This window comes from Myxocyprinus asiaticus, chromosome 6 (genome assembly GCF_019703515.2).
Source record: "Myxocyprinus asiaticus isolate MX2 ecotype Aquarium Trade chromosome 6, UBuf_Myxa_2, whole genome shotgun sequence".
Taxonomy (NCBI): Eukaryota; Metazoa; Chordata; class Actinopteri; order Cypriniformes; family Catostomidae; genus Myxocyprinus; species Myxocyprinus asiaticus.
In genome coordinates this window covers 24,333,175-24,361,056 of record NC_059349.1, presented here as the reverse complement: position 1 = coordinate 24,361,056, position 27,882 = coordinate 24,333,175, and the positions used below count along the sequence as shown (strand labels likewise).

General features: G+C 38.6%; 2 protein-coding genes across 6 annotated transcripts; both read left to right on the top strand.

Moving 5' to 3' along the window:
* Positions 1-176: 176 nt before the first annotated feature.
* On the top strand, positions 177-27,882 carry hfm1 (helicase for meiosis 1). Of its 5 annotated transcripts, XM_051700783.1 has the most exons (40): positions 177-424; positions 983-1,068; positions 1,207-1,325; positions 3,120-3,372; positions 3,524-3,792; positions 11,637-11,678; positions 11,837-11,907; positions 12,004-12,136; positions 12,266-12,417; positions 12,534-12,611; positions 12,724-12,879; positions 12,982-13,182; positions 13,276-13,364; positions 13,523-13,566; positions 13,682-13,783; positions 13,889-14,034; positions 14,191-14,285; positions 14,435-14,568; positions 14,654-14,701; positions 14,813-14,893; positions 15,030-15,121; positions 19,156-19,262; positions 19,346-19,393; positions 19,695-19,792; positions 19,949-20,083; positions 20,268-20,353; positions 20,445-20,528; positions 20,995-21,152; positions 21,251-21,354; positions 22,651-22,866; positions 23,408-23,485; positions 23,577-23,713; positions 23,829-23,911; positions 23,995-24,116; positions 24,288-24,374; positions 26,096-26,368; positions 26,520-26,592; positions 27,090-27,120; positions 27,344-27,477; positions 27,564-27,882. In XM_051700783.1, the coding sequence occupies exons 2-40, from the start codon at positions 1,004-1,006 to the stop codon at positions 27,628-27,630; spliced, it is 4,491 nt and encodes a 1,496-aa protein (XP_051556743.1). In that variant the 5' UTR covers positions 177-424; positions 983-1,003; the 3' UTR covers positions 27,631-27,882. The 5 variants fall into 5 exon arrangements, with proteins under 5 accessions (XP_051556743.1, XP_051556744.1, XP_051556745.1 ...); XM_051700784.1 differs by having other exon boundaries at positions 177-1,068; positions 23,577-23,692; XM_051700785.1 differs by having other exon boundaries at positions 177-1,068; positions 24,022-24,116.
* On the top strand, positions 14,991-19,116 carry LOC127442632 (uncharacterized). Its single transcript, XM_051700808.1, has 2 exons — positions 14,991-16,200; positions 18,254-19,116. Exons 1-2 carry the CDS (start codon positions 15,676-15,678, stop codon positions 18,641-18,643), a joined length of 915 nt encoding a protein of 304 aa, XP_051556768.1. The 5' UTR covers positions 14,991-15,675; the 3' UTR covers positions 18,644-19,116.

Here is a 27,882-nt window from a genome sequence, read left to right as displayed (position 1 = left end):
AAAAACTTTAAGCGATTCATTACTAATATTTTTACTGTAGCGATTACATATCTGAAACTACTTACTTATAAGACAGATTAAACATAAAAAAACATGTTGGATACGTTTAATCGGGTAAATATGAATAATTTATATTAGCCATGTACGTAATGCCCCCCTCGAACAGAAAGTGGACTACTCCAAATAGGTGGACGGTAAAGTGAGCAGAGGAAGATAAGCAGCGGATGAAAGGAAAAAGAACAATGGCGCTCCTTAGATATGTTATTAAATTAACGTTCATAACTCCGCGCGTTACATTTTAAGGCAATATGTTCAATCGTGAACACATTAATTGTACATGAAGTGTGAACTGGAAAATAGAACCATCAGTTCTCCCCAAATACGTCTAGCCAGACGTATCAGTATCATGCTACAGAATTAAAAGGCATTACTTTTTAATATAAATATTATTTAATCGAAACATTGTGGTTTTGTGTTGTTTAAACACTTTCAACGTGATGTGCCGAGACTTGCACGGCTCTTTCCCACTGATACTCTCTGGTCCTCGTATAATATTGAAATAACGATACTAAACGCAGTAATAATATTATAACCACATGGCCTTGCGCGCGAGCCCGCGACTCGTACACTTCACAACTCGCGCGGGCTTTGTTGATGCTTGCGGGAGTTCCGTTTACGAAGTACCTTTCACAAAATACTGTGTATTTTATTACACTGAATCCATAAAATCACATAGATAGACTGTGTTTTAGACTCTTAATAGTTTATTCACTATTTCTGTCCACGCAAGCTTTTATAAACTGATACTCAGGCGCTTGCTTTACTGCTCATTCTTTTACCTCAGAAATATTAGCCACCTAGCTAACAGCGAATAACTGGATATTAGAGGAAGGTTCACAGCACATATTTTAGATGTATCGACTTGCCTTATAGACGTTTCATATCTCAAGAATCTTATGTTTTGTTGTTCGTGCTCTTTCAGGATGTCAATGACACCCACAAGATGTTAGAAGAAGGCGCATTGTCCCTGGATAACCTGTTTTATGACGGGCCAGTGATTCATAAAGTGTGAGTAGGCCTTTACACGATTGACCCTTGAGCAGAGACACGCCAGTGATCTGAGAATGAACAAATACATACATGTTGAGAAAGCAGTTATTAAGTTATACATTTCTAAGACAGGATTTGTCCATGTACACTATGTAGGAAACCATTATGCAAGGAACAGGGTTCTTGGATGTGCCATGCTCCAGCTCCACCCTCTTTATCACAAATACCTGCAACACAAGACATGCAGGCAGAAGCAGCACAACTTTCTTCAAATGGTAAACCTTATTTGGGCCTGAAGTAAAACCCAAAGCACAGAGGTTTAATGGGAAAAACTTTATGTGTCCGATTCACATTATCATACAGTCTACACATTATGAACTTTAAAGCCGCTTAAGTATTCAGTTCAAAACGGCTTCAAAATTCACGTTTGAGGTATGAAAGTGTGTCATTTATGTTGTAGAGCAAAACGTCCACGTATCAAGTAATGTTTACCACAGACTTTATTTTACTGATAAATTGAAAACCCCGATTATAAAACCCCATAGGAAAATCCAGAGGGAACCCATGGCGAATTCTGAACAGTTCTATATAATGTTTAACAGAATTAAATTAATACAACTTTATATTTTTAGGTTTTTCTATTTTATTTAGTTTAAGATTAATCTATTCAATTTGATAGAATTTTTTTTTTTATGAAATTGAAATGCATAAATCTTAGAATATTTGTTTTGAGTGGAAGAGGTGATACTTCTTCGATTAAAGGAATATTCTGAGTTTAAATGATTTTAAAGGGACAATTCACACAAAAATGAAAATTCTCTTATCTTTTACTCACCTGCTTGTTTCTGCTGAACACAAACAAAGATTTTTAGAAGAATATCTCAGCTCTGTAGGTCCATACAATGCAAGTGAATGGGTGCCATAACTTTGAAGCTTCAAAAGCATATAAAGGCAGCATAAAAGTAACCCATAAGACTCCACTGGCTAAATCCATGTCTTCAGAAGCGATATGATAGGTGTGGGTGAGAAACAGATCAATATTTAAGTCCTCTTTTACTATAAATCTCCACTTTCACATTCTTCTTCTTTTGTTTTTGGCAATTCACATTCTTCGTGCATATCGCCACCTGCTGGGCAGGGAGAATTTATAGTAGAAAAAGGACATAAATATTGATCTATTTCTCACCCTTATCTATCATATCGCTTCTGAAGACATGGATTTATGGATTACTTTTATGCTGCTTTTACTTTTATGTGCTTTTTTGAGCTTCAAAGTTTTGATCACCATTCACTTGCATCGAAAGGATCTACAGAGCTGAAATATTCATCTAAAAATCTTTGTCTGTGTTCAGCAGAAGAAAGAAAGTCATCCACATCTGGGATGGCATAAGGTTGAGCAAATTATGACAGAATTCTCATTTTTGGGTGAACTGTACCTTTAAGCTCAATCGACAGCATTTGTGGCATAATGTTGATTACCACAAAAATAAATTTGACTCGTCCCTCCTTTTCTTTAAAAAAACAAAAATCGAGGTTACATTAAGTCACTTACAATGGAAATGAATGGGGCCAATTTTTGAAGGGGTTAAATGCAGAAATGTGAAGCTTATAATTTTATAAAAGTATTTACATTAATTCTTCTGTTAAAACTTGTGTATTATTTGACCTGAAAAGTTGTTTAAATCGTCGTTTTTACAGTCGTTTTAAGGTTCACGATGGTACGTCATCATGGCAACAAAGTTGTAAAATTGGATGTAACTTTACTCAGAGAAAGTTAGGCTATTAATCGATTATATCACACTAAAATCATGTTAATACGCATATTGTATACGTCTTATGGTTATACTTTTGAAACAGTATTTAAAATTTTACAGATTAGCCCTATTCACTTCCATTGTAAGTGCCTCACTGGATCCCAGATTTGTGCTTTTTTTAAAGAAAAGGAGGGACATGTCGAAATCAATTTTTGTGGTCATCAATATTATGCCGATTAAGCTTAACTTGTATTGAACCCGGAATATTCTTTTAATGAAAATGAAAATCATAAATCATCCTCTTCATTCATAAAGGTTACTCTCAGCGATCCAAGAAATTTCTCCCTCTACCACAAAAACCCATCCACAACCCCACTGAAAGTGTCCAAGGGCAGACTGTGAGATCACAGGAGCTGGTGGAATTTGTTCTGTGGCATTGTGAAGCCTCTGGAAAAACAGACAAGGCTGTCACGAGTAGCAGAATCTCAATGGGTGCAATGCAGGATATGGATTGCCTTTTGGAAACAAGAACTTTACCTCATGCCAGTGCTCCTCCTTTCAAGACTCGGTACTCTGTTTTTCATTGCTAAATATTGATTGAGTTAACAAAATTTGCTTATGTAACAAGCAGTTATTTGTGTTTGAAATGGATATTGGCAATACAACAACAAGTGGTTTAATAGACTGCATTTATCTCAATGTTTTAAATCTTACATTAGGTTGTTCACAGCTCCCACAAGAAAGATCTCAGGCAGTGGTGAAGACAGTGTCTCAAATCCAATGATATTGACAGCAAATGATGACCCTTTCCTTGATCAGGTTGCCATGACAACCAGGGGTCCAACGACAACACATGGTGTTGCTACATGTAGTCCCTTTATTGGGTTGGGCCAAGCCGAGCAATACCATTCTGCAGAACAAAAATGTGATTTTCCTGCAAAAACAGCCCATAATCTCCATCTTACTCCCAAACCTGTTGAATTTGAAGGTAATATAAAACACTAATAGTTAACTGGCATGCTAGTAGTTTAGAACCAGGCCACGGGTGGGCCGGTGCCAACCATTCGGCATTCAGACCCACCTAATCATTGTATTATGCCCCTATTCCACCAAAATGGGCTGGATAATGTCAGCATCAAAGCTTTCAAAACAACAGCAGCTTAATCACTCATTATAACAAAGCTATTTACACTGAAACACCTGATGTGGCGATGAGACGCGCATTCAGTTGATGGGCATACCGTATCGAGCTGCGGCTCCAACCACTTTATTTTCCCGATCTAATAAAATATTTGCAACAAATGTCATATATGTGAATTGATTGCTATTAATTGTATTAATTAGGCTGTATATTTATACTTCTAAGCTGTTCATAAAAAATAGATTGAGTTGACAATGTTACTGAATTAAATAACTTTGGATGTTAAAATGCTCTCAAAACTCCTAAAACTCTAAACTCCATCCTCTTTATTTTTTTAAGATAAAATAATGTTATTTACAAAAATCATAATTATGAATTAATTATACATTTAACTTGTTATAACTTCTGTTTGTTGCATCAAAAGCAGCTTGTGATGGCATAAATAAGCTACTCTGAAATAAATTGTTTTGGATGATAAAATATACTCTCACAACACCTAAGACTTTTAAACTCCAGCCTCTTTTTTTCCGTATGTCTAATATGTCCAAATATCATATACGCAAATTTATTGCTATGAATTTTATTTGTCATAACTTAAGGAAACCTAGGGAATACACAGCTCAGAATATTTTTTCTCTACTTCGGTACCTGATTCCTTTATGCTTCTCTCTTACCGTGCTTTCGCAGCATTGTCATCTCTCCCACACTTTAATCCTAAACACTGCCACGATCAGAGAGAAAGTCATTTATTGACATTAAACCATAGCGGAGACCAATGTTGGGTGTATCCGATTACAAAGTAATTAGTTACTGTAATCAAATTCATTTTTAGTACAAAAAGTATTGTAACATTATATTTTAAATTCTTGTAATCAGATTTCAGTTACTGACTTTCAATTAAAGTAATTACTTTTAAGCACATTATTTGCACTAAAGTAAAATGTGTAATACATTTTAAAAATGAATTCTTATGTACGTCTCTTAGCGTTTCTGTGACAGCTGAAGGGTGTGCGACAATGAATGAGGAAATATAGACATTTTGAATTTGAGCGCAAAACCAAAAACTTGATTAGAAAAGTGATTTAGAAAGTAACTTAAAAGTAAAATAGTTAGTAATCTGATTACTTTTTAGGAGAAGTAATTAATAATTTGTAATTTGTAATGAATTTGTCCTACATATGCCCCTGGAAGCAATTAGCTAAACATTAAAAATGTGAAAAATAGTGGGTCACGTGATGCCATGCAAGAACAGACATGTGAGCGACGAGCTCTATACGCTATGCTAAATTTTTAATTATTTACATGTTATAATCTGGTGAAATTTGTTACACCCAGTTACACATTTGCTCTTTGAGCCAAAAATGGCAAAGAAGTCAAAATCCTTGGGCTCTGGAGACATTAAAAGACACTTACGTGTTCAGGATGAAAGCCCCGACAGGCCTACAGACCGGGGACTCGATTTGGATGGCGCGGCGGGAGAGGAGATCCAGCGTCAGTTGTCCAACATGTCGGTGATGTTGACGAAGGTTCTTGCTGACTTGGAGGATCTCGCTGTAATACGTCAATCGATTACGGCAATGGAAATAAAATTCTCTGAATTTGTTACAAGAGTGTCGGATGTTGAGAGACGAATCGATTTTCTGGAATCTTCAGAGATGGAATTAACCACTAATCCACCCGCGACCAAAGTTGATTTGGAACATCTCCTTGAAAAGCTTGAAGATCTTGACAATAGAAGCCGCAGGAATAATGTTCGAATTGTTGGAATTCCTGAGCATGAGGAGGGCAGAGATATGGTGAAATTCCTAGACAAGCTTTTCCCGAGTCTGCTTGACATAACAGGCCACAAGCTGGAAATCCCAGCTCACAGATTTGCTGAGGGAGACAGGCCCCGATCGATTCTGGCCAGATTTCTGAGATCATCCGATAAAGATCTTGTGTTGCGCCAGGCGAGGAGCAAAAGAAAGCTTTCTTGGAAGAACCATAATATTTTCTTGTTCCCGGACTTTGCGAGTTCGACGAGAGAAACGCGATCGGTTCAAGGAATGTAAGAAATTCTTGCATCAGCGAAAGATCACTTTTGCTCTGATGTTCCCGGCCAAATGAAGGACGGTCGCAAATTATTTACATGTCCCAATCAGGCAATGTCTTTTATTGAATCAGTGGGTGAGTAAACTGTTGGATGTTTCTCATGTGAGTGGGTCGACTTGCTGTACTTACTCTTGAGGAAGCTGGGTGACATTTTGGTTTCTTTTTTCTTTCTGCGTTGGCTCTGCTGAGCGGCTGGAGCTTGTTTTGTGAATAACACTTTTCCTTAAAGAAACTTTTACATTGATGAAAGATTACTTTTGTACTGAAGTTCCCGGCCAGTTTGAGAGTGGACACTACGGATGACCGCAAAATATCTACATGCTCACACAAAGGATGTCTTTTATAAAGTTGACGGATTGTGTAAGTTATGGTATATACGTTTATGTGGCCTCTGAGTGAATTGAGTCGACCATCCAGGGAACCGGGATGCCGGTTTTGTTTCTTTTTGTATTGGTTCCGCCTAGCGGCTGGAGCTTGTTCTATTGAATAACACTCCTTTAGAACAGCTGTTGATTAATCTGTTTGTTCTTCATGCTTATTCCTCCTGCTGGCGGTAGGTTGTTTTGTTGAGTATTTCTACGGGACATTGGAATGATTACGTCATCCGCTGAACTTATAACAGCCGGCTCACGGAACATTAGTTTGTCTGTCCGAGGAATCTGAATGGTTTTATATCAGCTGGAATTTGTTTTGTGGTAGATCACACCTTTGAGACAGTTCTGTGAATGAATCTACACGTCCTTTGTGTTCATTCTTCCTATTTGCTGGGGTTTATTTACAAAGTATTTTCTGTTATGGAATTTTGCCTCACAAATTTGTGAGGCAGAATTGAGCAATCCGAAGGCAAAGTTGTCATGGGGGCTTGTGGGCATTCATGGACCTTTTGAGTTTAGAGGGATTGTCGCCAGTTGGCGCTTTCGTGCGCGGGGTTAATGCGCACGTTTTTCTTTTTTCTGTTTGTTTTGTTCGGGGTGAAGTTCGGGGTTTGATTGTTTCACTAATGGGGAATGTGGTCTGTATAATTTTGTTTTTGACACACAATTTATTTTTTCTACTATATCAAAATGTCAAATGTTAATATGAGTATACTATCTCTCTCCACATGGAATGTAAATGGGATGGGGCACCCCATAAAAAGAAGGAAGGTTATTACTTTTCTTAAACGTAAGAAATATGATATAGTGCTTCTTCAAGAAACACATCTCTCCCTGCAGGAAGCTGAAAAAAGTGGGAAGATATGGGGCGGACATGTTTTTTTAGTGCTGGCTCAAGTAAGAGCAAGGGAGTCATTATATTGGTAAATAAACATCTACAATTCAAATGTCTCAAACAGATTAAAGATAAATTAGGAAGAGTCATTATTGTTTTAGCTGAAATTCAAGGGCAAAGGTTGATTTTGGCTAATATTTACGCACCTAACGCTGATGATCAGGGCTTTTTTATAGATCTTGAAGGGATGCTGCAAGCCGCTGGCACCCCTCATGATATAATATTGGGAGGAGACTTTAATCTTTTGATGGAGTCCTTGATCACAGTGAAGCAAAAGTGTGTAAGCCACCTAGAGCAACATTAACACTTCACAGGATGTGTAAAAGTCTTGGTCTTACGGATATTTGGAGACTTTTGAACCCATCTGGTAGGGACTATACATTTTTCTCATCAGTCCATAAGATTTATTCTAGAATAGATTTTTTTTTTTAATATATATATCCAAATCCCTCATTTCATCTGTTGTTGATTGCTCAATTGGAAATATTTTAGTCTCAGATCATGCTCTGGTGAGTTTAGAGGTGTTGCCATATACAGAGAAAAATAAATCATATAGTTGGCGCTTTAATATATCCCTTTTGCAAAATCCTGAATTCCAACAAATGTTAAAGACTGAAATCAATGTTTATATGGAGACCAACTGGTCCTCAGTATCCTCTGTAGGCGTGGCTTGGGAGGCACTTAAGGCAGTTCTTAGGGGTCGGATCATACAGTATGCCTCATTCACCAAAAAATCCAAAGCATGAGAACTCGTGGAGTTGGAAGGAAATATTAAAAGTACCGAGGCAGAGCTGAAGCGCCGTATGTCATCTGATGGCCTCAGAGAATTGACCAGATTGAAATATAGATAATATAGATATAATACTATTTTGTCACGGAAAGTGGAGTTTTGGTAAGTTTTGGCAAGACAGTCATACTTTGAGTCGGGGGACAAAGCAGGAAAACGTTTGGCTAGATATATAAAGCAGAGAGAGTCTTTTTCTACCATTCCCTCAGTGAAATCTGCTGGTGGTGAAATATTTACCTCAACCATTGATATTAATAATGCTTTTAAAGAGTTCTATCTTGATCTCTATAGGTCCACGTCTTCGTCTACTGATGAAGATATTAGGAACTTTGTGGAACCATTAGATCTCCCTAAACTGACAACTGAGCAAAAAAATTATCTTGATTTTGTGATAACCTTGGAGGAGCTTCATGAGGTAATTAAGGCCTTGACTCCGGGGCCGGAGTTTTTCAAATCTTATGCTACAGATCTGGCTCCACTTTTGTTAGAATTTATACGGAATCATTAAAGAACGGAAAGCTTCCTCCAACCATGACGCAAGCCCGGATAAGTCTGATTCTTAAAAAGGACAAAGATCCAAGCGAGTGTAAAAATTACCACCCAATTTCCCTGATCCAGTTAGATGTAAAAATGTTGTCCAAAATTCTGGCTAATCGATTAAGTAAAGTTATGACATCACTTATACATATAGATCAGCTGGGGTTTATTCGAGGCTGTAGCTCTTCTGATAACATTAGGCGTCTCATCAATATCATGTGGTCAGTAGCGAATGATCAATCTCCGGTCGCTGCCATCTCACTTGACGCCAAAAAGGCGTTTGATATGGTAGAATGGGATTATCTTTTTAAGATTTTGGAAAGGTATGGGTTCGGGAGTACATTTATTGGTTGGATTAAATTACTTTATAGACACCCTGTAGCAGCGGTGCAAACAAACGGGTTAATTTCAGATTATTTTACTCCGGATAGGGGCACCCGGCAGGGTTGCCTCTTTCCCCATTATTGTTCTGTCTTGCCCTGGAACCATTAGCAGCGCGATAAGAAATGAGGATGACTTTCCAGGGGTGACGGCAGGAGGTGTGGCGCATAAGCTTCTGCTTTATGCAGATGATATTTTATTATTCGTCTCCGACCCTACTAGATCTATGCCTTGCCTCCACAGAATTATTAACTCCTTTTCCAAATTCTCAGGATACAAAGTCAATTGGTCTAAATCCGAAGCTTTGGCTTTGACAGCGTACTGTCTAGTAACGCTCTTCCAGCCGGGTGCCTTCCAGCGGCCCAAACAGGGAATTAAGTATTTGGGAATTTTATTCCCAGCAAATTTGTCTGATTTAGTCAGAGTTAATTTTGATCCCTTAATAAAAAGGTTTTCGAATGATGTGTACAGGTGGGCTTCATTACACTTATCGATGTTTGGGAAGGTTAATGTTATTAAAATGAACTGTATTCCAAAATTCAACTACCTGCTACAGTCTCTCCCTGTAGATGTCCCCCTCTCTTATTTCAAGCAATTTGATAGAATAGCGAAGTCCTTCATTTGGAATGGTAAGCGTCCCAGGTTAAATTTCAATAAGTTACATAGGCCGATTGACAAAGATGGGTTAGTCCTACCCAACATTTTGTTTTATTATTATGCATTCGGTCTTAGACATTTGGCTCATTGGTCATCATTGCAAAGCCTTTCGATTAAACTAGCCAAAGAGGTTAAGTCGCACCCCGTTATTTTGCATTTGCACTCGATATGGACAAAAGTGTCCAGAGTGTTTAATTCTGATGTTTATTTGAACATAGCCTTGAGCATATGGCTGAACCCTAAACTCTGTATTAATAAGTCCCCTTTCTGTTGGTCAGATTGGATTGTGAGGGGGTTAATACACTTGGTGACCTGTATGAGGGTGGAGTATTGATATCTTTTGAAAATTTGATTCAACATTTTGGGATTCCCAGATCTCAATCTTATAAGTATTTACAGCTGCGCCACCTGCTCTGCTCTGTTTGTGGGAGTAGCATACACCCCCCTAGAGCGGCAGATACTCTGGAAGTGGTGATTACTGCTTTTGGGAAGGGTCATGAGGCATCAGTGTATTACTCCCTGTTAATTCAGAGTCTGGGGGACGGAGCTTTAATCTCTCAAAAGATTATGGGAGGAAGATTTAAATTTGTTATTGGAGGAGGGAGTGTGGGCTAGGATTCTAAAAAGCAAAGTCTGCATCTAGAGATGCAAGGATCCGTCTGATGCAATTTAAGATTTTACATAGATTTTATTGGACCCCCTCTAGATTGTATAGGCTTGGTCTTAAGAACACACCCATCTGCTTTCGATGCCATTCTGAAGTTGGAGACACCATCCATGTATTTTTGGGGGTGTCGTAAGATCCAAGAATTTTGGCTGAAGGTGCAAAGTTTTGTATGTGATGTGTTGGGCACGCATGTCTCGTTCTGCCCCAGACTCTGTATTTTGGGTGATAGGGAGGTCATGGATTTGGAGGATAAGTACAAGAAGGACTGGGTTTTGACCAGTGTGATGATTGGTAGGCAGGTTATTTTGAGGAGTTGGAAGTAGAATGGAGCACCCTCATTCCCGGAGTGGTGCGCAGAGATGGGGAGGGTGGCTGCCTTCGAGGAGGGGTCGAGCATAAGGATGGGGGTTAGGAATTCTTACAATAAGAAATGGGGCAATTACTTAGCATTTTTGGGGGAATCTCGAGGAGGGGCGATGGAGGGTGTAATTTAGAGTTTATTTTTTTATTATTTTTTATTATACTTGATTATTGTATTTTATTTTATGTTGTTGTTTTAGTTTTGTGTTTTTTTTCTGTGTGTGTGTCTATATTCTATTGACCACAGGGGTGTTCATGGGGGGGTCAGGGTGGGGTGGGGATATAGTGGGGGTTTAATGTTTAAAGTGTTTGATTCAATATATATATGTTGTTGTAAAAAAAAAAAAAAATAAATAAAATTACAGATCTCATGCATTAGAAAGCTATGCCACTGATTTAGATTGAAGTTCCAATACCATTTTGTTGTAGTTGTATTTGGTTGTATATTAATTTGCTTCATTCAGCAGCTGTTATCATGATCTGCCTCAGAGTTAAATCTTTGTGCATTTTAATGGACCTTATTCACAGTAGCGGCATCTTGAATTTTTGACACGAATGACAACGAGGCTGTGAGGGATAGACTTTCAGTCTCTGTGTTGAACTGTTGTTTAAATTTTATTGGATTTTTCCACTGAAGAAAAGTCGAGAGAAAAAAGCTTTCCAATAAATTTAAGTAGACAAAAACTCTAGAAAACACGAGTTATGGAAAATTGGATGTGCTCTAGGAGCTTTATACAGCTTTATACAATACACGTCATTGAAGAGACTGTTAATTTATTCCTCACAGCCTCATTTTCATTCACGTCAAAAATGTCAAACATGGCGCTATTGTGAATAAGGTCTATAGAATAAAAGATGAAGGCTTTAAGGGGATGCACAAAATCTATACAAACTGATGTAGGGTGTAGGCCATCTTCATTAATACTGATATGGTTTTTCAAGGGACATCTGGAAAAGGAATCCTCCGTCCAGTCTCCGAAATTCGTATCCTCTTGAATTCAGCTCACTTAATAAGAAATAATTGAAACTGATTATATAATTTTTTGTTTTCTTTAATGCACATTTATACCTTTGGACTGTGTATATGATGTCTAGTAATGTATTCATTGACATGTTCATTGTTTTCCTTGATGTACGCTAAGCTGCTAAATTCAGAAGTGTGTTTAAAGAATTTCCCTACTTTAACTACGTGCAATCCCAAGCATTGGATGATGTAAGTCTGTGCTATTTATATCAATATAATTTTAAATGATCAGTCATAATGCACATACAGTAATAAACATACAAGCAAATTCTCCCTCTGTTTCAGGTTCTGTACACCAGTAAAAACTTTGTTGCTAGTGCCCCCACGGGCTCTGGGAAGACAGTGCTCTTTGAGTTGGCTATTATTCGGCTTCTGATTGAGGCTTCAGAGCCCTGGCACAATGTCAGAGCTGTATACAGTGAGTTACAAATTCAGATTTAGCATTATAATGTAGGTAATGACATTATGAATTAAGCAAGTTTTCTCTTAAATAATAACCTAGCATTGCAGATACAATTTTAAATTTTTTGAACTGTTTATGTTTCAGTGGCACCAATTAAGGCTCTTTGCAGTCAACGATATGAAAACTGGAAACAGAAATTTGGAGCTCTCGGACTGAACTGCAAGGAGTTGACAGGAGACACAGAGATTGATGATATTTTTGAAATCCAGGATGCTCATCTTATTTTCACAACTCCAGTAAGTAATATTGCAATGAGTGGACAATAAGGTTTTGCCACAAAGAGATGAAACATGATGAGTCTCTGTATAAAACATCCTTTCCAACTAGCCTGAAATATTTTCCCTCTTCAAAGGAAAAATGGGACAGCATGACAAGGAGGTGGAGGGATAACTGTTTGTTGCCATCTGTTCGTCTTTTCCTCATCGATGAGGTCTCTTTTATAAACCCTCTCCCAATCTTAAATACAATGTTCATGACATTCTTTACAAATAGATGGCAGTGTTGTGTTAATGAATAACATTATATGTCCACACCCTTTTTAGGTGCATGTGGTGAAAGACAAAACCCGTGGTGCTACTCTTGAGGTTGTGGTAAGCAGAATGAAAACCATGTACTCGCATTGCATGGCTGTAAATCCAGAATCAAAAGGATCCATGAGATTTGTGGCTGTCTCAGCCACTATCCCAAACATCCAAGATGTAAGCAGTTTCAGGAAGTATAGCTGAATGAACCAGATTAATCTTTTATATGTGTTCAGGTTGATTTTGATTATTCCTGTATTGTTATTTGCCATTGTGAAGATATCCGAATGGCTGTCAGATGATTTAGGGCCTGCCACTTGTCTGGAGATGGATGAGAGTCATAGGCCAGTGAAACTGAGGAAAGTGGTGCTTGGTTTCCCCTGTGGAAATAATCAGAATGAATTTAGATTTGATCTTTCTCTCAGCTACAAAATGGCCAATGTCATTCAGACCTATTCTGATCAAAAACCAACACTTGTGGTATGTGAGTGTTTGTGAATACAAATGTTTTCAGTTGTGTTCTCAAATTAAGAAAAAGTTTATAGTTTTTTTTATTTTTATACATTTGAATAGTTTTGCTCCACAAGAAAAGGAGTTCAACAGTCTGCTGCTGTGCTTGCCAAGGATGCCAGGTTCTTTATGAGCATTGACCACAAACAACGGTATCTATAATCACATTACATGGCGCGTGACAATGCCTTTCAAATTAATGAAACCTTGTCACTTAAAACAAGTTGTTGCACTACTAGAGATGTTTTGCCAAGCATGAGTTGTACTTTTAATTTGGACATTTCTTAATAACCCATCATATCCATCATAGGCTGGTGAAATATGCAAACTCTCTGCTTGATGCAAAGCTCAGAGGTTAGTTAGGAGATTTAATCTGCTGTTTGAGATGAATAAATACATTGCTTACTATTATATGCAGGTAAACTAAATGAAAGGGTTTCTTCTCTCTAAATACATCTACCTCTTCCAGATCTAATTATTTGTGGCATTGGATATCACCATGCTGGTATGGAGGTGTCAGACAGAAAAGTGGTTGAAGATGCATTTACAGGGGGTGACTTGCCTGTGCTATGTAAGTTCTGCAAGTGTATCATCACCCTTTTACTTATGATTGTTAATTATTCCATACACAATGCAACAAACACTTGAACAGGAAAACTCTTTTCTCCTTATTCAGTTACAACAAGCACCTTAGCCATGGGTGTGAATCTTCCAGCCCACCTCGTAGTCATCAAATCCACATTGCACTACGTTGGTGGTGCTTGTGAAGAGTACAGTGAAGCTGACCTGTTGCAGATGATTGGGAGAGCAGGCAGACCACAGGTACTGATGACAAAATCCAGAGCATGACCTCTTAAGTATGAACTTCAAGTGGTCTTCTGGCTCTTAAGTGCTGATGGGTTTAAGTTGTAATTTTCTGGAGATTAATATACTACATTTACATGCAAACTACAAATACTGATTTTGGTTTTTGTTAAGTTTGATACGACAGCAACTGCTGTGATCATGACCCGGTCTCATACAAAGGACAAATACACACAGTTATTGAGTGGAGTAGACACCATAGAGAGCAGGTATATACTTAAATCAAATTTTGGTTTTGTCTCAGAAGAATTCTTATAGTTTCAAAGAGAATTTCCTGTATATTGCCTTGATATAGGCTAATTGATGTATTTATTGTTTATGTATATGTGATTAGCATAATAAAATGACTATTTTTTAGCTTGCATACAAACTTGGTGGAGCACTTGAATGCTGAGATTGTTCTCCACACCATATCTGATGTGAACATGGCTCTAGAGTGGATTCGCTCCACCTTTCTGTACATCCGTGCTTTGAAACACCCCAAACACTATGGTAAATTCTAAACTAAAGTCACAAACTTCAAAAGTGCTGCTTGCTAGTTTTATGAATCCTTCAGGCGCCTCCTATTTTGTCTCAGGTTTCCCCCCGGAGCTTGACAAATGTGGAATTGAAACTAAATTACAAGGTATGACAAAAGTGATGTAACTGATCAAGTCAATCAGTTGATAATCATTCATTTGAAAAGCAGATTAAACTGAACACTTGCGTGAATAAGATTTACACTCTTATATTTCAGAACTGTGCTTGAAGAACCTGAACTCTTTGGCTTCTTTGAACCTGATTACTATGGATGAAGATATTAACATCAAACCCACAGGTAACTGATTTAGCTGTTTTTTTCTTTAAATGTATGACTCTCCTTTTCTATTTTTATAAGAGTATTTCAGTGGCACTCTACTAATGTAGCTAGTGATTGCAATTTTCTATATAAATGAAGTGATTGTCCTACACAGAGACCGGAAAACTTATGGCTAGGTACTGTGTTGCCTGTGACACTGTGAGGCAGTTCAGTATGGTTACTGGAACAGAGACCTTGCCCGAGTTGGTAAGAAAGCATTAGAAGTCACTTTTTCTCCAATCTCGTTTTTTATTTTTTTTATTTGAGTATTTGGTCTCAGAAAAACATATTGTGGCAGCGGGGGCGTGGTCAAGCATCTCTCCGGAGAGAGAGAAAGCGGTAAGGGCGCTTACACCAGAGTTAAATTATGTCTAACACCTGTCTCTAATTTCAGTGAGCACGGGGAGAGCGGCATAAATAGAGCCACACAGCACTTAGACGAGAGAGAGCCTGGGCACGACAGACGAGAATGAAACAAGAGTGTTATTATTATAAATGATGAGAGTGTATTTTGTGTGTGATTGGAGATTAACTTAGTGGATAACGCAAAGACTGTAATTGTGCTACAGACGCAGAAAATAAAATTCCTTACCTAAACAAGGAAAGCTGCTTCTCGCCTCCTCCTTTACACTGGTGCCGAAACCCGGGAGAAGTTTGGGTCGCACTCCGGAGGAAAGTCGTCAACTCTTCCGGAGCTTGAAGTTGGAGAGCTCCGACCGCCCGTTTGCCTTTGCCCAGGGGCTCCGTGATGCCTGCCGAAGATGGCTGCTAGCGGGGGACTGCGACGTCCAGGGAATTATCGACCAGGTGGTACTGGAACAATTCACAGATCGACTGCCAAAAGGGACGGGGGAGTGGGTCCAGTGCCATCGCCCGGCGTCGTTGGAGGAAGCTATCCGACTTGCGGAGGACCACATGGCGGCGATCCCGAGGGCGGAAGAGCCCTCCTACATTTTCTCTCCTCCTTCTGTTTCTTCCCCCTCCCCTCTCTCCTCTCGTTCTGCTCTCTCTCCAGGTCCCGTTGCTGCCCCACGCAGACGAGGAGGACTTCAGCCCCTGAGACCAGTTCCCCGGGTTCCCCTACTTCAGTGCCCCGCCGCTCTCCCCCTCAGGGGGGGCCGCCCGCCGACTCAAGTGCGGGCGTAGCGCATGGGCCGGCCTGCTGGAGGTGCGGAGACCCGAGCCACTTCCGAGATCAGTGCCCTCTGATGGAGCTGGGGACGGTGGTGCGGGTCTCTGACCTCCCACAGGCTGCCCCCGACCGGGCCGGAGCGTACTGGATACCGGTAAGTGTCAAGGGGGGTACTCACCAAGCGTTGGTGGACACCGGTTGTAATCAAACCACTATCCACCAACGCCTGGTTCAACCCGAGGCATTGGTCACAACTAAAACGGTGAAGGTGAAATGTGTACACGGGGATATTCACAAGTATCCGGTGGTGACCCTGACGATTAAATTCCGGGGGAAAAAGCATAGAGTGGAGGCCGCGGTTAGTTCCCGCCTCACCCATCCGCTGATTTTGGGGACTGATTGGCCTGATTTTAGAGTTTTATTAAAGGGATGGGTCCTGTATGAAAATAGGGAGATGTGTGATGTGCGATGCTCTGGCAGGGGAGGCGGAGCCGGGGCCGTCCTCGACAGCTCCACGTCATAATGACGAGAGAGGGGGAGAGGCTGCAGCCCCTCCCCTTCTCAGGGAATTCCCTTAGGGGGATTTCCCTTTGGAGCAGTCGCGAGACGAAACCCTCAAACACGCCTTTGACCAAGTGAGAGTCATCGATGGTCAACGACTCCAGCCTGACATCGCCCTTTCATACCCCTATTTTGCAATTATAAATGAGCGGTTGTATAGAGTGACACAGGACACTCGGACCAAAGAGGATACAACCCAACTTTTGATTCCAAGGAGCCGTCGGGAAATGGTATTCCAGGCGGCTCATTATAATCCCATGGCGGGTCACTTAGGAGAAAGGAAGACACTGAACCGTCTAATAGCCTGTTTCTATTGGCCGGGCATTGGCGGCGATGTCCGCAGGTGGTGTGCGGCATGCCGCGAATGCCAGCTGGTTAACCCACCGGCCACTATCGGTACTCTTGTGACCCTTTGAGGTCACACGACGAGTGGGAGATCTCGATTATGAGGTTAAATGAACCGATAGAGGGGGCGCACATCAAATATACCACCTCAATCTCCTGAAACTGTGGAGGGAGGCGGTTCCCGTGACGTTGGCTACGGTAGTTCCCGAGAAGGCGGAGCTCGGACCGGAGGTGAGTTCAAAACATAAACAGTTCACCCCGGTCATTTGCGGAGACCACCTCTCACCGAGCCAACTCGCGGAGGTTGCTAAGTTGCAACAGGAGTTTGCAGATGTGTTCTCCCCTCTACCGGGACGTACAAACCTCATCCATCACCACATCGAGACCGAGCCGGGGGTCGTGGTACGTAGCCGCCCCTATCGACTACCCGAACACAAGAAGAAAATCGTTCGGGAAGAATTGGATGCGATGCTTGATATGGGGGCAATAGAAGAATCCCACAGTGATTGGTCCAGTCCAGTTGTTCTAGTACCTAAGAGCGACGGGTCTGTGCGATTCTGTGTGGATTATAGAAAAGTCAACGCAGTGTCTAAATTTGATGCGTATCCAATGCCTCGCGTTGATGAGTTGCTCGATCGGTTGGGCACTGCTCGTTTTTATTCGACATTGGATTTGACGAAGGGTTATTGGCAGATCCCCTTGACACCAATTTCCCGTGAGAAAACCGCCGTCTCCACACCGTTTGGATTACACCAATTTGTGACACTTCTGTTCGGTTTGTTTGGGGCCCCGGCTACGTTTCAGCGTCTCATGGACCGAATCCTCAGACCGCATTCAGCTTACGCCGCTGCCTATTTAGATGACATCATCATTTATAGCAATGATTGGCAGCGGCATATGCAACATCTGAGGGCGGTTCTGAGATCGCTGCACCAAGCGGGACTCACAGCGAATCCGAAGAAGTGCACGATTGGACGGGTGGAGGTACGTTATCTGGGGTTCCACTTGGGCCACGGGCAGGTGCGTCCCCAAATTGACAAGACAGCGGCGATAGCGACCTGCCCGAGACCCAAGACCAAAAAGGGGGTGAGACAGTTCCTGGGGCTGGCTGGCTATTATAGAAGGTTCATACCTAATTATTCGGACGTCACCAGCCCGCTGACTGATCTCACTAAAAAGGGAGCTCCAGACCCGTCCAGTGGACGGAGCAGTGTCAACAGGCGTTCATGCAAGTTAAAGCCGCACTTTGCGGGGGGCCGCTTTTACATTCACCTGACTTCACTCTCCCTTTTGTTTTACAGACAGATGCTTCAGACAGGGGGCTGGGGGCCGTGCTCTCTCAGGTGGTGGAGGGAGAGGAGCGCCCGGTGCTGTACATTAGCCGTAAGCTCTCGTTGAGGGAAACTAAGTACAGCACCGTAGAAAAGGAGTGTCTTGCCATCAAGTGGGCGGTCCTCACTCTCCGATACTACCTGTTGGGGCGGGTCTTCACCCTCTGTTCCGATCACGCCCCACTCCAATGGCTCCACCGCATGAAAGATACCAATGCCCAGATCACCCGTTGGTATCTGGCTCTTCAGCCATTTAAGTTCAAGGTGGTCCACAGACCGGGGGTGCAGATGGCTGTCGCCGACTTCCTTTCTAGGAATGGGGGGGGAGTGGTAGCCAGGCCAGATGCCGCCCCGGCCTGAGTCGGGCGGTGGGGATATGTGGCAGCGGGGGCGTGGTCAAGCATCTCTCTGGAGAGAGAGAAAGCGGTAAGGGCGCTTACACCAGAGTTAAATTATGTCTAACACCTGTCTCTAATTTCAGTGAGCACGGGGAGAGCGGCATAAATAGAGCCACACAGCACTTAGATGAGAGAGAGCCTGGGCACGACAGACGAGAATGAAACAAGAGTGTTATTATTATAAATGATGAGAGTGTATTTTGTGTGTGATTGGAGATTAACTTAGTGGATAACGCAAAGACTGTAATTGTGCTACAGACGCAGAAAATAAAATTCCTTACCTAAACAAGGAAAGCTGCTTCTCGCCTCCTCCTTTACACACATATATATATATATGTTTTTAGCATTAGAAGTCACTTTTTCTCCAATCTCGTTTTTTATTTGAGTATTTGGTCTCAGAAAAACATATATATATATATATATATATATATATATATATATATATATATCTCAGAATTTTTGTCTCTCTATTAGATTGAAATGATATCAAAGGGGAAGGAATTTAGTGATGTGCAGTTGAGGGTAAACGAGAAGAAAACCTTGAACATGTTAAACAAAGATAAGAACAGTACTACCATCAGGTCAGAGTTGCCTCTATCTATTAGTTAACATATATATATTATAGGTGGACTTTAGCATGTGATCTGTACATTTTCCTTTTTAGGTATCCTTTGGAAGGAAAGATCAGAAGTAATTACATGAAAGTGAATTGGTGAGTTGAAACTACATTAAAATGTATGACAAACGTGATTAACTGATCAAGTGAATCTACTGACAGTCGTTTATTCTGAATAGACAATTGGACTGGACAACACTATTACTGTTTGGATGTACAGTACATTTTTACACCTTTATATATTTTTTAAAATGTGATGTATTTCTGTGCTAACTTGGGGAGGTTTTGTAAATTTAAAGTACAGTTTCCATTGTTGTCCATAATTAATGTTAACTTTTATACTTGCGGTATGTTTGCTTCAATCTTTGTATTGTTTCCGATTATCCTTTCATTCCAGTCTGATTCAAGCTCATCTCGGCTGCATCCCTATTCAGGAGTTTGGACTCATACAGGACACTGGAAAGATATTCAGAAATGGAAACAGAGTCAGCAAATGTATGTTACTTGCATGATGTCCCGTCATGTCTCTCTTTGGTCTTTTATTCTCTCTGTATGAAGACATGGCTCTGAAATTATAAATATACGACTCTTTATTGTGCCACTTTATACTCAGCATAGTTTTAATAACATGCAGTTTTTGGTCTCTGTCAGGTCTGACTGAGTTTCTCAGGCATCACTCCAGAAAGAATTTCTCTGCTCAGCTCAACTCTTTGATTCTTGCCAAGTGTTTTCGAGCCAAACTGTGGGAGAACTCACCTTACATCTCCAAGCAGCTTGAGAAGATAGGTTGGGGAGCACCTCCTCAAGAGCTGAAATTTTGATTAAAAATGAATAAATAATGTCTTTAGTTAATTGAGGAGTAAAATGAATGGATGAAATATTTCTTTATGAATCTACAGATTAACTATATAGGAGATCTGGTATGGTGGATGAGCTTTGTGGTTTTTATTTTTGGGGTCTTCTTTTTTAGGACTATCACACGCCACTGCTATGGTGAATGCAGGGCTTACAACATTCAGCAAAATTGAGGAGACCGGTCCCAGAGAACTAGAACTAGTAAGCCAAAAATACATAAAAGTATTAAGAAAAATTTATTTAAAAGCCACGATGTCCCATCCTGTAATGAGTACTGACATTTTTTTGCAAGATTGTGAACCGACACCCTCCCTTTGGAAACCAGATTAAGGAAGCTGTCAGCAAACTTCCAAAATATGAAGTTAGTTTGGAACAGGTAACATTTTATGTATTTAATTAGTCTTGAATCTCACATGTAGACATACTTTTGTAAAATTTTGAAAAATGTCCTTCAATCTTACATGCTCTACTTCATCTAAAACTATTTTTAAACAGCATTTTGCTAGTTATTTTATTAAGATTATGCATGCAATTTTTATGACCTCAAATTAATTGAGGGACTACATTGTAATATTTGTAAAATATTTATTCAAATTAACTAGTTAAGGCAAGAGGTGTTTAAAAGTTTTGAAAAATCAAAAAGAAATTGTAAACAGATACAGGACGTAAGATATAAGCTTTCTCTTATACATTCATATAAACTTTTACCTAAAATCTTGATGTTGATAAAAGGTCCATGGATGTGTGAATTTATTCTAGATTTTACAATTTCACAGATCATTCTGTATAATATAATAATTTAAGTCAGTTTTAGTAAATATAATAAAAAATATATTTTCTAGATTCCACGATACAGTCTTTCCACAGCTGAGATTGTTGTCACCATGAACTTGAAGAACTTTAAGGAGTTGGCATCGAAACGGACAGCACGAGACCACCATCATGTCACTCTGATTATTGGGGACTGTGACAATAATGTTGTTTTCCAGCAGAAAATCTTGTAAGATCTATGTGATTTTATAATCATTAGCAAGTTATCTAAAAAAAAAAAAAAAAAACCCCGAAAAGATGGAATAGGTGCATAATTTGATTTTCCAGGGACACAATGCTCTTGAAGTCTGGAAGCTGGTCAAAGAGAATCGAAGTACCAAGAACATCTAAGGGAGATGAGATCAGCATTAATTTGATAAGCTCTGAATATGGTCAGTGGTCATTGCCAATGCCTGGCAATCTTTCAACTTCTGATCTAATAACCTTGTCATTAAACAAGCCATGATGACTTTTAGGATTTGATATTTAATCCTTAAACTTTTTCAGAATGTCTCATTCAATGATGTATCAAATATCTGAATTACATAAATCAGGTTTTTTTTTTTTTAAATGGGGTCTGGGGACTGTGCTAAGGGGGGTCTGTGACAAAATCTCAGGGAAAGAAAAAAGTGTTTATTAATGTAAATAAGAAACTACTGTATATTTACCATATTTGACATGATTTCCGTTTCAGTTTATTTTAAAGTTTTCTCTTCAAAATTACTCAATTATTGGGTAGAAAGAAGATACACTGTAAACGTAAAAGCAGGCTAAATATTTTCCAGATTATTGAAAATGACCAATATGAACATTTTTAGACAACATGATAGGCTACCGCTTTTAACAAAAAACTATGTGCTGATACAGATATTTTGCCTCTTACCTTATTTTGTCATCGGACCACTGAACATGATTTGGACCTGTCAACATTATGACAGCCCAAAATTTTAAGAGAGTCACAATGAAAGGTAATTACAAGATAAAAAAGATTCTAAACAAATAACATGAGGATTTATGTTGGGGTAAAATGGTTATTTTGCACCATTTTTTTTAACATAATATTTACACATCTGTTTTTGCAATTCTTAAAAAAAAAAAAAACACATTTATAATGATAGAACATTGCAAATTCATATTAATTATTAAATTCGACATGCTTTTTCTGATTTCATTTATTTTGGTAGGTATTTCTTTATGTTTCACACAGAAAAGTAAATATAACATAAGCTCAGTAAATTTACATAATTAATTAGAAATATTATCTTGTTTTTTCATATCAGTGTTTTCATGCTTATCCGATCATAAACATGAAAACGCCGACATGATAAACCGATGGTTGATATTGGCAGTTCGTGCTGATGGTTATAGCCAATGGTTTTAATCTGGTCAATAACAGATAATATTTATATAATTTCTTTTGGCTTTAATACAATAACAATATAAAAGCTAATTTAAATTGCCTTTATAATATCACACTTAAAACATTTCTTAATTTTTCACTGGTCTACAGTATATAGAAAAAAATATATAGCGACCTTTATATATTTTACGAGGGGGTCCCTTATAAGGTAATTGTCAAATTTTGGGATCCTTAACATCAAACATTTTTAAAACCCTTGGCATAAACCTCTGCATGGAGATTTATCCAGGTAATATTTAAGAATAATTAATCATTTTTCATTGTGTAGTGGGTCTGGACATACAGCATTATTTTAGTGCCTTCTACTCTGGAGCAAAAAGGTTTGGAGCTGAATCCTACACCTTAGAATGCCCTTCATGGAGGATGCAGAGGGTTCTTGACACAGAGAGGAGACTACAAATCCCAGTACTGTCAAGTCACTCTTCTTCAAACAGAGATCAGAAATCTAGACGGGAACAACAATATGATCAGCCCTCAGACAGAGGTACAGTGCATTTGAAAAATCAGTGGCAAAAAAGTCAGCTTCCAAAAACAGTATAGACTACTTCCAAATTTTGATCTTGCCACAAATTCTGCATTGTTTTGGGCAGAATGCTCATTGTTATTTTAGCAGACCAGATGCATTTAGTGGACTTCGGGTGAGCGTGCTCGAAGAGTTAGCCTCAACATGTATGATCTGTCAGGCAAAGACGTTCCGTGAAGTCTTGTGCATTTGTATGTATGTGATTTTCCAAATATAACACATTTAAAGACACACTTAAACAGCAAAGTTTAAAAACCTTGTTTAAGCACAATGGGTGTTTAAGAGGCAGTCAAAGGTGTTTTTTGACTTCCTCCAATGTAACCCTGTGCAAACCTGTATTAAGTGTCAATGCCAGGTGTAAACGGGGTCTATGATAAATCTGGCCATACGTAACATAAATTTCACTGTATACAAATGCAGTTTGCTAAAAAATTATAGCTTAATTTTAATGACATTTTCGAAGATCGCATTTCTCTTAGTGTGGACATTTTCTTCATGATAGATCAAATTGCTCAAGATACTGTTAAGAGACAGTGCAATCATCTCTGCAGAAATAAGGAGCTCTGTGGGCATGATTGCTGTGAGTATTGCAGATTCTAGATGATTCTAGACTGTGCAGAATTTTTTCAGTGTGTTTCAGTGTGTATGATTAATTTAGTTTTCCTCTTCAGGCAAAGTTGGAGTCGTGATGAAAAGGTCTGTAAATCAGTCCATTTTCTCCTCATACCATCAAGATCTAAAAATTAGGAATGAAAGACTCACCGTAACTCCTGTGAAACGTTTGAAGGTCAGAAATTTGACTACCAAGGAAAGTTGAGTATATAGTAGTCTAGTATCTGAATGACCAGAAATGATTTCTTTTTTTAAAGATGTATTTAGTATTTACTAATCTCTCAACTCAGTTCTGTTGATTTCCACTTTAGATGATGATGAATACTGGAACAGCAGCTATAAGCATGCAGCAGTTCTCATACAAACCCAAAGACACACTTCATCCCATCAAGAAGTATTTTGCCATTTTTGACTCACAACCAGGGTTTTTTAATGTTGAGGAGATTCACATTTATTTAGATTTTAATATCTTTTAAGGTTGTCTTTGTTATTTTTGTTTTCAAGGTTCGATGAAAGTCAATGTTATACTCAAAGTGCTTATGAAAACACAGAATTAGAAGAGGGTTTTGTTACACCCAACAACAATTCCTCCTATTATGGTACATTTACACTTAAATACTCCCTTCTATAATAACAAACCCAGAACAAAGTTATGTTTGTTGACAGAAAATACAAAAGTTTAGTTTGGGTGAATATGAGTTGAAATTCATGTTAAGAAGATCACAAATTGTCAGCACTTTGGAGTATTTCAATTGTCGAATTATCTGCAGGGTACAACGATTACCAGGGAGACTTGTATTCTGAAATTGGAGGCCCAGCATTGAAACATCCCATGCAAACTACTGTTTCACCACAAAGTACAGTACTTTAGAGCTGATAGAGCTGTTCAACTGTGATGTCAATTTGTAGGCAAAGGCTAATTGGCTGTGGGCTCCCTCAGGAATTTTCTGTGGGTTTTTATAATGGTGTTTTTCTATTTATGAGTAAAATTAAGGTCTGTGGTAAACATTACTTGAAGATGCTTGGACATTTTATTCTACAATGTAAATGACATACAAGGGGCACCATTAGGATTTTTGGGCCCCCTGACAACTCTGCACTCTGGACCCCCTACCTTATAAAAATGTTTTTTTGTTTTTTTTCATTATTGATAAATAAACATAAGCATGCACATTCAATAAGAGACACTTCACAACACATTTAAGTTTAAAATAGTTCATTAAAATAGCGTAATGCGTTTAAAATACATAGATATTAGAATGTTTGTCATACAGTATGTGCTTCTAATGGAAAGTTGTCTTTTTATGTTTTAAATGTTAATTTATGTAATCTCTGGGGTATCTAAAGGCAAATAACACCCCTACAATCAGAGAGCATTATAACAGAATAAAATTTATAGAGGAGGAATACTGATAGTTTGGTCCATAATTCGTAATTAATTTAAAGGCCTTGATTTTACCTTTTTCCTTTCTAAGAATTAGGTTAGATTAGGTAAGACTGTGGATGGATCATCATGAGTAGATCAATGTCACTATGGTCTCTATAAAACAATCTATAGCATTTTGTTATGCATTTGTTATAATAATTCTCCTTCCCCTTGTACAGTTTTAATTAATCTATAACATTTCTGTCACATAATACCAGTTAGTGTTGCTACAATAATGGCACACATTAAGTTTTAGTCTTTTTCTCATCAGTGCTGTTTAATATATCATAACTGTTGGGCCTTATGAGATGTTCGACATTGTGTCTCCATTGCGCTTCAAATTCTCAGTTTAATCTGGCTTTTGTGGTCTGCATTGCATTGTGTAGTGTAATCTGCTCCACACGATCCAGTCAAGCCTAGTTTATGCCACGTTCCACAAGTGTGAGGATGCGTTTGAGTCACGCCACGCTGTAATTTAGCACTTAAAAAGCTTTTGGGATAAACCATTGAACGTCTTAAGGGGGGGGCGTTTTAAGAGCAGTTTTTACTTTAATTAAGCAAAGGCCATTTATCACAAAATGTTGTTGGGCCCCCCTGTCTGTCCAGGGCCCTTAGAATCGTCCCAACCTTTCCCTCTGTTAGGGCACCCCTGTTACACACAGTCATACCTCAAACCTGAAGTTTGAAGCTGCCGTGTTTTAAAAAACTTTTGTTGTTTACAAGTTGCTACAACTACCACTAGCACGAGAGTGTATGTGCCAGACAAAACAGAAAACTGTTGTAGTCCTTGTCTAACAACTTGTTAGAAACATTAAAAAAAAAAACGGCAGCTTTAAAATTCACGTGTTTGGTATGACTCTGTGTAATTTACAGTATGTTGTAAAACAAAATGTCTAAATACTTTCAAGTTATGTTTACCACAGATCTTATTTTACTTATAAATCCAAAATTGGCAATATAAAAATCCATAGGAAAATCCCGAGGGAGACCATGGCTCACAAATACTAATTCTCGGGTTTTTGGACTGCATCCTGAACAGCGCTATAGTGTTTGCTACATATAATTCATATTCGTTGATCATATTATTATTGATTTATTATTGTTTTCCACACAAGTAGTCATAATACTGAAATAATTTGTTATTCTTGTCAGAGTTGTTGATGCACAGTCACCTGAAGTCCCTCAGAGATGTACAGATGGATGGAATCACTCCAAATAAAACTCATGTTTATTCTACCCATGCAAGTTCAGAACAAAGCACTGGAAGTGGTCACCTCTGGTCTGATCCTTTCAATGTGACCTTTGACCTGGGAGTGAATGATTGGGATGATTTTGATGATGGTAACTTGGTCCGTGCTAGTGAGTTGTGTGGTGAATTCGTGGTAAATAATCTAAACATGGACCATGATCAACCAACAAATGCTGGTTTGTTGGACTTATTTTGTAGTCTTCTTTTATTGTTTGTTTATTGTCTGTTTCAAGATTCCCCGATGTTACCAAACCTGACATAATTATTGCATTTTAAATATTTAAATGTTTACATTTTAGGTTATAAAGTTATATTTGTGTGTGTTAGGGTGTTTGACTTCAGTCCCACATACTCAAGCCAAAACCAAACAGGGAGCAGTAAGTCATATCATCTCACAAAGGTAAATAATAGGAGATTTTGCTCTTTTTATTCAGATATTTTGGCAGTGTTTTGGTTTTAACTTGCATAGACGTTGGGGGGCATTTTTTAAAATCACTTCCATAGTGTTTTGGATCAGATCAACTCCAAATGTGAATGTGAAGTGAATGTCCTGTTAATGTAACTTTTTATCAAAAGAAAAGGTATGTGTGTGTGTGACATACATGAGTATCCCTCAAACCCAGCCTGTCCTTCACAGTGGAATTATTGTCTCAATTGAGCCATTGTCAGATTATTTGTAAGGGCAGAGTTCCCAAAGTTGACCACTTCCCACTGACTTAAAAGCATGTTTAATAGGGATTCAAGATCAGTTAAACAAAGGGCACTTAGAGTGGTTATGTTTCAGTCCTTTCCCTCAGAAAACCAAGGGTACGTGTAACTGTACAAATGAATATCTTGTGAACAATTTTTTCAATTCTGGTCATAATGCTTTTGAAAATTACATGCCTTTTTTTTCAGGATCCAACCTATGACTGTTGCACCTCAGACTGTAAGTATCTATAGTTACTTTTAACATGGATCTCAAATGACTAAATTGCTCAAATACAATAATTGAAGATTTAAATATATATACTGTGTATATATATATATATATATATATATATATATATATATATATATATATATATATATATATATATTTTATATTCTTGTTAAAAAAATCAACAAAATTGTTTCGGCTCAGTCAGCTACTTTTCTTATTCATTTAACAGAGAGTGTTCTCAGAAATAAGCATGAACACACTCTCAAACCAGAGTGAGGCCAAAAAAAGCAAGGAAGTCCAAGGAAGATTTGAATTTTTCTCAAGGTCATATACAGCTGAAGGGGAAAACACTTTTGTTAACAGGTATTTAAAGAAATTCTTTATTTTAATTATGCTATAACCAATTTACTTTGTTAACATTATTAACATGGAATGCTTAATTATTGCAGGGATTGTGCGGAGGACATCAGCAACGAGGCCAATGTTTTTCTTGGTATATTCGATGGACTTTTGTAAAGTTGTGGAGTGTTTTAAAGGGCCCCTGACACTTTTAGCAATATTAAGTATTGCCAAGAATCAAAGTTCCTAGTTCATAGGCTATTTCTTGAATTTTCCGGCATAAGAATGCCCTTTATTTAACTATAATTCACTTTTGCATCAAAACATGTAGAATCTGAAATGAAATGTCAATTACAAATGAATTACTGTTATTTTGTTCTGCAACAACAATAAAGTTATTAGATGTGAGCAAATAGTATCCTATTGATA

Excerpts from the sequence above, each read along its gene's own strand:
- hfm1 (XM_051700783.1), top strand. The coding sequence starts at position 1,004 with ATGTTAGAAGAAGGCGCATTGTCCCTGGATAACCTGTTTTATGACGGG. Across the intron at positions 12,137-12,265 it reads CAATGTCAGAGCTGTATACA|TGGCACCAATTAAGGCTCTT; the intron begins GTGAGTTACAAA and ends TTTATGTTTCAG. Across the intron at positions 23,486-23,576 it reads GCTCTGTGGGCATGATTGCT|GCAAAGTTGGAGTCGTGATG; the intron begins GTGAGTATTGCA and ends TTTCCTCTTCAG.
- LOC127442632 (XM_051700808.1), top strand. The coding sequence starts at position 15,676 with ATGGCTGCTAGCGGGGGACTGCGACGTCCAGGGAATTATCGACCAGGT. Across the intron at positions 16,201-18,253 it reads CCGGAGCGTACTGGATACCG|ACAGATGCTTCAGACAGGGG; the intron begins GTAAGTGTCAAG and ends TTTGTTTTACAG.